Raw genomic sequence first — 12,596 nt, forward strand, 5'->3', positions numbered from 1 at the left:
AAGATTTATGCGACCAATTCCCAATTAAGTGTGTATCGTCATCCCCCACAAGCTCAGTCAACTTTAAATTTATCCACATCTTAATCTTTCACTTCCCAAATTCATTTCAAATAAAGCCACAACATACATTTATTCTTTCACCAAATCCAATATATATTGAACATTTTACCCAAAACCTAACTAATATTTTCCATCTTTCAAGTATTCCAAACAGTGAACTATTTCAAATGTGAACTTTTTTAAACAAAAAATGTCACTTTTAAATTGACTATTTTGTAAACAAATGGTCAAGTGAAAATGACTGGTTTGATAAAATAGACATTAAAGGGAAAAAGAGGTTCTTCTTTAAAAATATGATAGACTACTTTTGATTTCTAAAATAATTTTACTTCTTCTAACCCAAAATTGTTACATTATGAAGGGAACATGCAAAAATGAAAGAGTCGTATTTTAAAATAAAATATAAAAAAATGATTATCCGGATGATCTCCAAATCCTTCCCTCCAAGGAAACCACCATAACAGAAACATCATCATGATATTTACGGCGATCTCCATGAGGAATATCCAGCAATTCATGAAAATCCATTCCTGCAAAAAAAACTTCATCAAAAATGAATGGCATAATAATGATGACATGAGTAGAAGAGAGCATAGGTGACACTGACCGTTCTTTTTTGCGGCACGGAATAGAAGTTCTGCTATAAGGTATTGTGCAGGATCGCCTTCGGGAACATTTTCCATGAACCAGGTGACATGGGCAACTACCTCTTCATTGCTGAAATATTGGTAAAGGCCGTCAGAGGACAGCACCAGGAACCGATCACTTGAAGAAAGCCGGTGATGAACAACAGACGAAGCGCAACTTAGGTAAGGACCATTGCCCACATACTCAACTCGAAACATCTTCAGTAGAGGTTCGTTAAAACATGGCTAAATCATACAATTTTAGTTAGAAATTGTTTCAGAAAACAACAATATCTATTCTTCATTATTTATTCTCACCATCCAAAATATTAGTACTGTGTCTGTAACCAAATATGCTCCTATTGACATCTACTTTTTTACCTAGGTTATAACCAAATAACAATGAACCATGTATTTTTCTATCTTACGTAAATCAAATTACACCTCAAATTGATTTAATGTACAAATCAATATTTGCCAAGTTAAAGAAAATAACATGCAATATTCAAAAATATCTTCAAGAGCGATCAAGACTACGATAAAAAGTGCATGATAAACATCACAATTTAAAAATGTAAAATAGCTTAAAAGGTAAATGCATAAAATAAAAGGAAAGAGGAAGAAGCTATTAAAAGCATCAAGACAAGAGAAACAAAGTAAAAAAGAGTGACTTGTAGGGCAAATTGCAAGAATATAAATATAAATTGAAAACAAAGTAAATATACTGAAAATGCAAAAACTTTATTGAAAGAAGAGAACATACACTCAATTCGTTACTCAATAGTCATTGATGGGTAAGGTGTTACAAAGAGTTTGGTGTATTAAGTGTTTCAACAATGATGAATATCTACGAGTTTTTTAATATATAACCATGTAGTAGCCAAAATGCAGATGTAAATTATTTTCTGAATGTGAATTATCATAAACTATTTGATTACGAACTTCATAATATCAAAGTCATAAACTATGCATCTCTGATATCATGCATATATTGGAGGCCCGAAAGTTGGTTTTGTCACTACTGTAGGGAGAAAAATTAATAGCTCTACAGAATACTGGGGTGATCACACAAATACAAGAGAAAGATTCAAATTAGGTGATACACAACAAGCATAGAGTAAATGAATGTATAATGATGCATATAATAACTAAATTCAACATGCTACCTCTTTATTATTCTTTAGGAACAAATCTGTCACTGACCATCACAAACAAACTATACTAAAAAATTTAAATGTAAAGTGAAGGTCAAAGAATATGCTTTATCTCTGAAATGTTTTACCTACCCTTTAAAGTAGGTTACACTTGAAAAGTCAAAATATAACTAATTCACAATTGACTCCATCATCTGCTTATCCACCAACTCCTTTTTTGGTTAACATTTTGACAGTTAAACGAGAAAATCAGAAAGTATGATCGACGTCTAATGAACAAGAACCCCCCTTAATGCATTGATTGGAGATACTCATTCTTGCAAGAGAAATGTTTATGAATTTACTTTCAAGGATACACACATATATAAAAGGAGACAGCATGAATTTGAAAATATGTATACTTTTATGCTCAAAATCTGAAAGGTTAATTGTCCATGTCATGAAAAAAAAATGTATGAAATATGAACACAAGTGGAATCCCACCAATAAAACTATGGACAAAAGAACTGGAGCAAACTAAAATTCAGATAGCCAAAGTCAGAAGATCAACTGACCCTCTTCAAGAATCCAGCACCAAATGCTCTGGTCACTTTTAATTGTCCTTTCACTCGATCATTAAATATGGCCTGATTATCATCAGGGTGTTCTGCTCTTATTCTTAAAACTTCCTGCCACCAGAGTTGAAAAACATTGGTAAACTACTTTAACAAATAATACCAAATCTCCTTTCCAGTAAAGACAAATAATTCAATGTTTGTCTAAGGTGTTACTCAATCCTTCTGTTGTTTACCGAAAATTTCTTCTAATCACTTTGATTTTTTTTTCTTGAATTTCAGAAAGCATCAGATATAAATAATAAGAAAATCGCACTACTCCTTCACAACTGTATGTTGTATGCGCAAATACTAGATGTAATATAGGCAGAAGATAAAAGTACGTAAGAATGTGCTAGGTCCAGATCTTATTGAAGAAATATGAAAAAAGGGTAAATGAGATTCAAAAAGGTGATTATAAATAAAGTACTTTGAATTCAATAGGTAATATTAGAAAAAATGAAGATATTTGCTTTAATTTTTTGTTAGATAACTCAGTTCAAAATTGAAGAAAAAAAATCCTCCAGCAAAATTGCCAACAAGTCTGACCGGACCTGATCTGATCCAGAGAATTACACCTAACATGGATTTCTCCATTTACCAACTATATCTTACTTCTCATTTTGTTTAAAAGCAGGAGAATAAAGAAAAAACAACCTCTAGCAAATGCCCAATGACTATTCACAAATGGGTTTCTAATATAAATTCAAATTTGAGCATTCCTAGGCATTTAAATGCGAAAAATAGTTAAGAAAAACATGTAGAGACAAGATAAATCAACAACATATACATGACAATTCAATAAACCACGTAATAATAGCTGATCACAATTTAGAAATATAAATTTGACTATAATATATTAACCTACGGTTCATCAATAAAAAAAAAAAAAAAACACACCTCTTCTATACTTGTGCTGTGATCTGTAGAAAGCTGAACAGCCCTCATTTTCAATCTGCACATGGATATCTCTCGATTTTTGTTTATCTTGTTAACATGCTTATTAATATTGTGCACTGGGGACTCCTCCGAAATTCTGTCCAGCTCCATGCCTACTAATGACTCTCTAGAACGATTCCTATGCCTCATGTCATCTTTGACGAGACATGGATTAGGATGACGATCATTTGGTCGTTCTTGAGCCAAAATGGCTCGACTATCTCCTAGGTTCATAACATAGACATCTTGATCCTTCATCAGCATCACTAAAACACATGATCCCATTAAGGCAAGCTCTGGATTTTTATCCATACTATTCTCCACCATTTTCAAGTATTCTTCTTCTGTTCTTTCAAGAGCCCGAGCCATTGCTCTTAAAACTGCACTATGATCTACTCCAGACTTGCATATTCTAATGGGTCCTGAGGATTTCACTAATTTCTTGTCAAAACAAGTTTCCTCCCTATGCCAATCATAACTCCAAGGAAAAAGTTTCTTACGTAAGGACTTTTGTTTCCTGTACATTTTTCTGATTTTTGTACCAATAAATGACTTTCTTGTATTCTGTCTTTGTCCTGAAACAGAAAAGGGAGCTATAGGCTCCAGATTAGTCGAACTAAACCCAGGGCGTCCATTTTCCCCTGAAGTAGTAGGACATTCATCCTGGTGTCCAGATCTATCCTCTTTACCACCAGATGAGCAGAACCTCAACTGCCTTTCTTGTGTTATTTCAGCAGGAACTATAGAATCCTTGCCTTGTTCTGACACTTGTTCATTCCAAGATTCCATCTGAAGTAGCTCATAAAGTCGCACACTTCTTCTGCCTTGACCACTCAATTGTCCAATTGGAACAGATACAGGAACAGGATGCTCAATACTGGGACTTCCACAATTTTTCTGTTCAACATTTACCTCAATTTCAGCATTTACCTCCACTATCTCACTATTAGATGGCTGATCCTTGACCATTACTGGACAAGAAGTTTCTGTACAGCAGGGTCTTTCTTCATTTGAAATGTTATGAGCATCAGACATTTCCTCCCTACCGGATTCTAGAGCAACTACATCATTTCCATTATTATGGACATCAGGTTTAAGTGGATCAACAGGATTATCTTCATAATCCCAGAGCAACCCTTCTAATTCCTTGTCTATAAACTTATAAAGATGACTCATCAGAAAATCAGGTGCATCTGGTCCACTAAAACCATCATATATCCCAATAAACAACCACCCTTGTTCTTCAGAAAGCACAACATGAACCCTATCTTCACCGGCCTTACCATGAGCCCACTGCAAATTTTGTGTATGTTTATACTCCAAGTCAGACGATCCAACTTCAGTACAGTTTCTAGAAACTTCAGACCGAAACTTCGCCTCTTTAGAATTCCAAGCTAGTTGAGACACCGGATGAAGGAATAACCGCTGCACCCAACTGACACCCATGGAGTGCTTGGAAAAAGTCCGAGAAAAAGTGTTTCTCATTGGACCACTCACACTTCTCATGAGGCGCTGGAGGTGTGGCCTTCGGCGACCACGTGCAAGGGGGGCTGAGAAGTTGGACTTGTCAGTGGCATCAAGAGGTCCTGACATTACTCCCTTCTCTATCGGCCCAGACATGAAACCACCACCCTTATCCAAGGGACCGGAAGCAAATCTCTCCAAGGGTCCCGACATGAATCCATTCAAAGGTCCAGAACCGCGGGGAACAGGCTGCAAAGGGATTGCAGCAAACGACGAGGTTCCCTCAAAGGATGCAGCAGGCTCTAGAACATCACTAGCAAGTAGAGCATTCTGGTTACCAGTCCTGGCAGTGGAAACATTGGCACTGACCGAAGCCCCTGATATTGTCTTGAATGTTGTCTCCGGAACATTCTTGCCAGGCCTCTCTTCGATGCTCTCATGCCTAAATGAACCACTCAATGTCTCAGAATCAAGGGTGCTAGAATCAACAGTGAACCTCTCAGAGTTTGAAGGGGTAATGGCAGGAGATTCAAAAATAGAAGGCCTCACGTAACAAAAAGAGTGGCCTAAACCTTCATCTAATGGCTCTAGAAACTCCAAATCAACACCACTTTTGCCATTAAACGGCACCAAACAGCCAACAACACGAGAAGTGCCGTTGCCCATTATTGTTCCAACAAATGCAAACACCCCCGACACAGAGATGCCAACACCACAAGGTTTCTGAACACAAGCACCATTACCAGATACAAATACAAACCAGACGAAAACCTAATATAGCCCTAATTATTAAACACCCCATGATTACACATGTCACAAACATGCACCACCATCATCATCATCATGGTCATCAAATTCCGAGGCTGAAAGCGATGCGACCCATTTGCTGCTTCGGGACAAGGTAACATAAAAAGAGACCAAAACACTGTCCTGCAAAGTGGGTCTGAATGAAAAACAAAATCCCTCAAACAGCGCCAAAGGGGTAAAGCAGGAAACGCAGTTTTGGTGGGAAAATGTTGCGATCTAACCTGGCGGACAGTGGTTGGGAAACAGATCTAAGAACTGGAAAGAGGGTGCGGTGAAAGAGAGGTGAGAGGCGAATAGAGAGGCAGACCCATTTTAGAAGGCAGAGTTTTTTTCCTTCTTCGGCGCGGAATCTGAAAGATGAACATGAATGAAGGCGTGGGCGAACTGAATCATGAACGAAGGAAGATGGGGCTTCTGAGGGGAATTGAGAAGAGGTGTGAAATGAAGTGAGTGTGTGTTTGACTAACCGTGGAGAGCTGAGTGAGGGAGAAGACAACAAGAGCAGAAGATGAGAGCAGTGTGGTGTGGGCTTTTGTTTTTCTGTCCAATTTTAATTCTTCTTTTTACTCTTTCACTTTCCTTTTCCTCACCTAAACCATAAATTAACTACTAATGCCTCATTACATCTTATTATGGATATTAAAACACTGTGTCATTACATTCTAACCTTTAGTCATAAATCATTATTAATCATTTTTTTAAGTAGTAGTTGTACAATTAAAATATATATATTGTGCTTAAATCACATTCTAAAACTATTTTAGAGGAATACCTCACACATACAAGGCTTAATTAAATATGTTACTGGTGGGGTGGGTATGATATAGTCATTTATTATTTTATTTTTATTTTTATTTTTTCATTTTAATATGTTAGTCCCTGTAATTTTAATTTCCACTGGTTTAATGCTATTATTAGAGTATTTTAGTTAAATAATAAATTATATACAGAACATGACATTCCAATACATGACATGACTCGTGTGCCGTTGAAACGTGACATTTCCTGTATAATGTAATTTAAAGACAAAACTCTTGTGAGAACTAAAATATTAAAACATTTTTATCGAGAAAATAAAAAAAATAACGAACTGAAAGTATTATAGAAATTATATTTGCAAAAAATATTTTATTGGTTTTTATTATATGTTTGAAAGATTATTTCGTGTATACACAAAAGAATTTTTGAAAATGCATAATTTATAAGTTTTTTTTTATTTATACCAAATTTCGCAATAATTAAAAATGTTGATGTAGTTAATTTAATTTAATATTCTTGATTTCACAAAAATAGATAATTACAATTATTAAGTTATCTTGAATTATAATCGTTAGGAGAATAATAACACTGGAAAAGACTCAGTAGATTATTTACTTTTGCTATACATAAGCGTTTGTGAATATATATATATATATATATATATATATATATATATATATATATATATAATGTATATTGAAATTTGTATTCTTTATTTAATAAAATCATACCATTGTTTAAATTATTAACTCTTGAGCAAACATTTTTATGCATAAATGACACTATATTTTAAAAATATAATTAAAATAATAGGTATTAATCTGTATAATAGTTTTATATTAAATAGGTCGTTTATATTTTAATGTAATTATTTTTTATATTGTTTCTTATGATATAAAATTGGATTGACTTTCTCATTCTCATATAAAATTTCATATTCTGGATTTGAATGTTGGGATATGTCTTAAAGTAGTAACATGATATATAATGACTGCATGGTGTTATATATCTTAATGACAAACAAAGATTAAAAATTAAAATAATAAAATAAATATAATAAATGATCACTAACATATTTGAGTTTACTTACAAATTTTTAACATTAGAAACATATTGTATTATTAGTGATAATTTAAAGTTAAAAGCAAATATTTTTTAGCAGAAGACGCATATTATTGAGAATATATAAAATTATGATAAAATTATCCCATCACAAATATTGATATTGCCATGTATGAATGTATGACATGTATTTTCATTTTTAACAAATACATTAACATAGTATTTTAATTAACTAAAACAGTATTTTATTTACACAGGTAATACTTAACTTTAGAAAAACAAATACCAATGCTTTCACAGCAATGAGTGTAAGATATTAATAAAAAAATAAAAAAATAAATTACGATTTTAAGACAATTATTATGAATGTTAACTATTTTTTTTTTTGTTATATATGTGTGTGAGAGAGTGAGGGAGAGAACGTTGTAGGTATTTTATACCAATCAACTTCCATTTTTAAAAGAGTATGCCGCACAGAAAATTACATTATCAATAGATGAAATACTGTATTGTATCATTTAAAAAATAATTATTATTAATAAATTTATTATTGTTGAGTTTTTTATTATTATTAAGATAGATGGGATTTTGACTAAATTGTTCATATAAGAAACATGTTCTTACTTCTAACAGGATAAGGTAAGTTAGGGTTTTTCACTCAATTCTGATACTACTGTTAGAATTTGTTTTTTTTTTATGTGACATGTGGAGAGATTAATAGTCTCTGAAATATGAATATTTATATAAAATAATATATTAACACTACTTTTAATATAGAACACTAAGATTTAATGTTTATGAATATTTGTTTTTCTTATATATCATTTAATTATTTTTTTTATTTTCACTTAATAAACCCGTACTTAAATTTAATAATTATATGCATAATTTATAGTTTATAGTTTCATAATAACATTAAAATGTCTACACCTTCATTCTATAATTAACTAAGTTTATAATATGTATTTTCCAAAAATAAATGCATTAATTCTACATGACAACTTGCACATTTTGAATAATTAATTAAATTTATTTAATACCTGAGCATGACTATTAATAAAGTTATAATAGTCATTTATATGTTTAAGAGCAATTAAAAGATATATATATCATTCTCTTTATATATCTTTTTTCCTTTTAAATTATATGAATTTGATGTAACATGTTTGTTTCTATCGAAGAGTGCGTAAATCAGTTTTTTTTAGAAAAAAAAACATTCATCTAATAACAAAAAATAGACTTTATTTTAGTAAAATAAAAAGATTTTTTTTATCCATTGATACTCTGTGACGTGATGGAAAACGAAGAAATTTTTTTTATTTGTGACTAAAAAGATAGTATAACATATAAAATAAATTGTTATTGGTAGGGATTTGGTTTGACTATGAAGAAATAAGACTCCAACACGGATGGTCTCTTTCCTTCGGTTTCGAATGGTTTGGGAGGTAAATTTAATACAAACTTTAAATAAAACAATATTATAAGTTTTATAGATAATTTTTATTCAAAAATCTAATTTATTACTTCAAAACAAATTTTCTCTCTTAACGTTTTTTTTACGTAATTAAAATCCAAAATATTACAGAAAGAGTGGAATCGAATACTATATAATATACATACTTTCCTCCAAATGATTGTTAGTTTTTGGTGCCGTTGAAGTCAATAAATTAGCTATGCCCATCATCACTCTCATCAATGAAATTGGATGGGTGGAATCAAGTGGGTCATACCCAACAATCTTTTAACATCGCTTTTATTGTTATATTCTTTCAAAACACTTTTTATTATATGGAAAAACATTCTGCAAAATAAATAACTTATTTTAGGTATTTACAAATTATATAATATAATAAATACATATTTACTTATTTATTTATTTGACCACTTAACCGTCGATTAAAAAATCAGTAAAGTTTGTGTGGTACTTTTCAATGTTTGACATAATAGGAGAATAGTTTCCTAATTGCAGACATGAAGCAATCAATCCGAAAAACTTTGAAAAGAAAATGCAACGATACTCTTAATTTTCTATTTCTTTGACTTGTGGTTTCATATAATTGAGAAACTTGTTTTCTGCTCCACGGCAGGGTCTTTAGATCTTCTTTCTCTCTAACAAGTTTAATATATTTCTTTTCATTTTTTTAATATTTCGCCAATTACACAGTTTTTGCTTAAATTCTTTACCCTACCACCGTTCCTCATTAATTATAAGGCCCCAATGTTGGGGTTACGTTTTTGTCTCACTTGTGAGGTGAAAACAAGTCTTCAAGTTGCAAACCCGTAATAATCGTGTAAGCTTTTTGCTTTTGCATGTTTTATTCAAATCACAATTTTATTTACTGTTGAAGTCAAATAAATAAGCAGAGTATTTTATAATTTAAAAAAAATATCAAACACTGTTATTTAAGCATATTTTTTATAAGGGTTGTATAACTCTTGAATATATATATATATATATATATATATATATATATATATATATATAAATAATATTGCTAACATAGTTTTTCAAAATATTAGTGTATTGATTAGATTTTTAAAACTATATGCCATGTTATTAAATACTCTCTATTCATGTTCCAACTTATACTAAATGCTCTCAAATCAAAACAGGAAAAAGGTTAATATGCTAGCTTGATGAGTATAATCATTTCTTATATTATATTGTCTATCATGTTAAATCTTGCTCAATTCACACTATTAGATGACCTATACTATATGACTTAGACACTAGTTGAGTTAAAATAGTATGGTCCTCAAAGTCTCATTAGATACCCCAAGCAATAATATTTTTTCATGAAAACAATTACTTGGACTCAATCATATACTATTACTTCATATTAGTATTTAAAATGGTTCATTTTCAAATTTTAAAATTAAGATCACCGTTTAGTGGTAATACCAACGCCTAACAACATATTTAGTATACTAAATGGTATTATGTAACCAATTTTTCTTAAATTTTTATATATTGATATTACAACTATCAATTACTAAATATCTCATTCATTTTCATTTATGTGTCTAAAATTTTTTCATACAGACAAATTACACATATTTCATAACCTTTTATTAATTTAAATTTTCATAAATCAACTCAATTATTAAAAGTATTTCACAAACCATGTTTACATACTCATTAGTTCTCATCCTCATAATCTATTTTCAATTTTCACATACCTTCAAGTTTACTCAGAGTCATCAAAAAACTCAAAATTATATCAAAATACCAAAAGTTTCACATTTGTTGTTCCATTACTCAAACCACTTATACTTACATCAAAGCTCACTTCTCAACCCAAAAATTTCCTAACTTAATTCCAACAACAAATAACTTTTGCAATTCACACTAGTACAAAACAGGGTATAGCGTTCAACGTCCAACCACTGAAAAATCAACGTTAAAAATGATTGGTGACATTTTTGTAAATAAATACAATTATTAGACGTCGTTTAGAACTGTAATTCGACATCAATTTGTTATAAGACGTCGAATATTGAGATGTTCGACATCCTATTGGATAAATTTTGCAAAAATGTTTGGTCCGAAGGTGAAAATGTACTTACGTATGACGTCGAATGTCCTAGTGTTAGACGTCAAAAGGTTATAAATCGTCGAATGCCCTAGCGTTAGACGTCAAAATATTAGTGAATTCAATAAAAATTTGAGCGGGAGATTGAAAATTCATTCACTTTATCTTAGCACACGAGACCCTTTTCTCTACTCAAACATTTCTCGAACGAAGTTTGACGGCCATCACATGTAATTTTTCCTTCATTTGATACAAACGCGGGTTAATTAACTACTTTATGTATGATTTTCGTTTGTTTTGACCAGTTATTTTCGTGTTCTTGTTCTTCATAGGTGCATTATGCTTTCTCTCTCACGGGTGACAACACTTTATTTTGACGAATCCACATTTTGAAGGTTAGTTTTCGTTTTCGTTTTGAATAACTTACTTGTTAAACTTGTTTCTTGTTGTTGTTTGATTGAACTTGTTTGTTATGGTTGTTTGGTTGAAATTTTTTGTTGTTATTTGGTTGAACTTGTTTGTTGTTGATACTACACTGCACGTTCATAGTTTGTACTTTATAAAATACCAAAAACTAAAATTTGTTGTTTTTATACTTTTCGTAGAGTTGTAAAAAAGTATCACAAAGAATCACAATTAATTAAAAAAAAATTGATTAACGTTCAAAGTTCAACCTTAATTAAGGTAACATCGAATTTTTTTAATTCAACGTCAATTTAATGTCTCCTGATATGACGTTGATCTTAATTTCGACGTGAGATGTCAAGAAAACACTGACGTTATATGGTATTTTTGTACTAATGTCATTCAAATAAAAAATAAAGAAAATTTTCTAAATGAGTATTTCCTCTTACCTAAACTAAGGAATCCACTCTCTTTTTTCCTTGAATACAACCACCACACTATTTAAGCTTGAGTTATACAACAAAACCCTAATGAGATCATATTACAATTTTATAAACTCTATGGAATGAAGATTCATTTAAAACACTAAAAAAATCACATGCAACTCATGAAATTTACATGCATTAGAAATTGGAATGGTTCAGAAAAATACAGATTATACGCCTAGAGGATATTCTTAGAAAGCAAAGCATGGGGTTTTAAATTTTTTTTAGAACTTTCTTTCCTTCTCCTCATATTTTTACTTCTTTTAATCTAATAATATAATAAAATCATTTAACATTTAAAAACAAAAAATTATATATATATTGGACAGGGCCATTTGGATAAACATAATTGGTGTGAGTAGCAAAATGTAGCAGGAGTGAATGTAAGAGACTTGGCAGTATCCCTGGAACATTGTCATGATTGGAGTTTGGTGCAGTTTGAAATCTAAATAAATACTATTATTAATTAGCACTGTGATACATAAAAGAAAAAGAAAAATAATAGTAATAAATAAAAATGACGGAAAACTGATTCCCCACGACACGACCATAGGCAGCAACTTCTCCACGATGACTACTAACCAAACCCACTATGCACTGTGCAGTGACGATGGATGACCCGAACTCAGTGGCTATCATTTCAAACTTCTTATTATTATAAAACATTCACATAGCTGACTTTAGCTTTTGCCGTATCTTATCTTCACCT

The 12,596-nt window shown here is 31.2% G+C and overlaps 1 protein-coding gene across 2 annotated transcripts; it reads right to left on the minus strand.

The window, feature by feature from the left end:
* Positions 1-365: 365 nt before the first annotated feature.
* On the minus strand, positions 366-6,254 carry LOC108329229 (protein phosphatase 2C 32). Of its 2 annotated transcripts, none has more exons than XM_017563349.2 (5): positions 5,865-6,254; positions 3,334-5,766; positions 2,395-2,508; positions 668-932; positions 366-590 (listed from the first exon to the last, which is right to left on the minus strand). In XM_017563349.2, exons 2-5 carry the CDS (start codon positions 5,500-5,502, stop codon positions 475-477), a joined length of 2,664 nt encoding a protein of 887 aa, XP_017418838.2. In that variant the 5' UTR covers positions 5,503-5,766; positions 5,865-6,254; the 3' UTR covers positions 366-474. The 2 variants fall into 2 exon arrangements, with proteins under 2 accessions (XP_017418838.2, XP_017418837.2); XM_017563348.2 differs by having other exon boundaries at positions 3,334-5,779.
* Positions 6,255-12,596: the final 6,342 nt, after the last annotated feature.

The sequence above is a fragment of the Vigna angularis genome, chromosome 2 (genome assembly GCF_016808095.1).
Source record: "Vigna angularis cultivar LongXiaoDou No.4 chromosome 2, ASM1680809v1, whole genome shotgun sequence".
In the NCBI taxonomy this organism is placed as follows: Eukaryota; Viridiplantae; Streptophyta; class Magnoliopsida; order Fabales; family Fabaceae; genus Vigna; species Vigna angularis.

Bases quoted from the DNA above. Each gene is read 5' to 3' on its own strand.
- LOC108329229 (XM_017563349.2), bottom strand. From the start codon at position 5,502: ATGGGCAACGGCACTTCTCGTGTTGTTGGCTGTTTGGTGCCGTTTAAT. The intron at 933-2,394 runs GTCAGTTGATCT...TGTATGATTTAG, and splicing joins GTGCTGGATTCTTGAAGAGG to CCATGTTTTAACGAACCTCT. The intron at 591-667 runs GTCAGTGTCACC...TTTTTTTTGCAG, and splicing joins CCGTGCCGCAAAAAAGAACG to GAATGGATTTTCATGAATTG.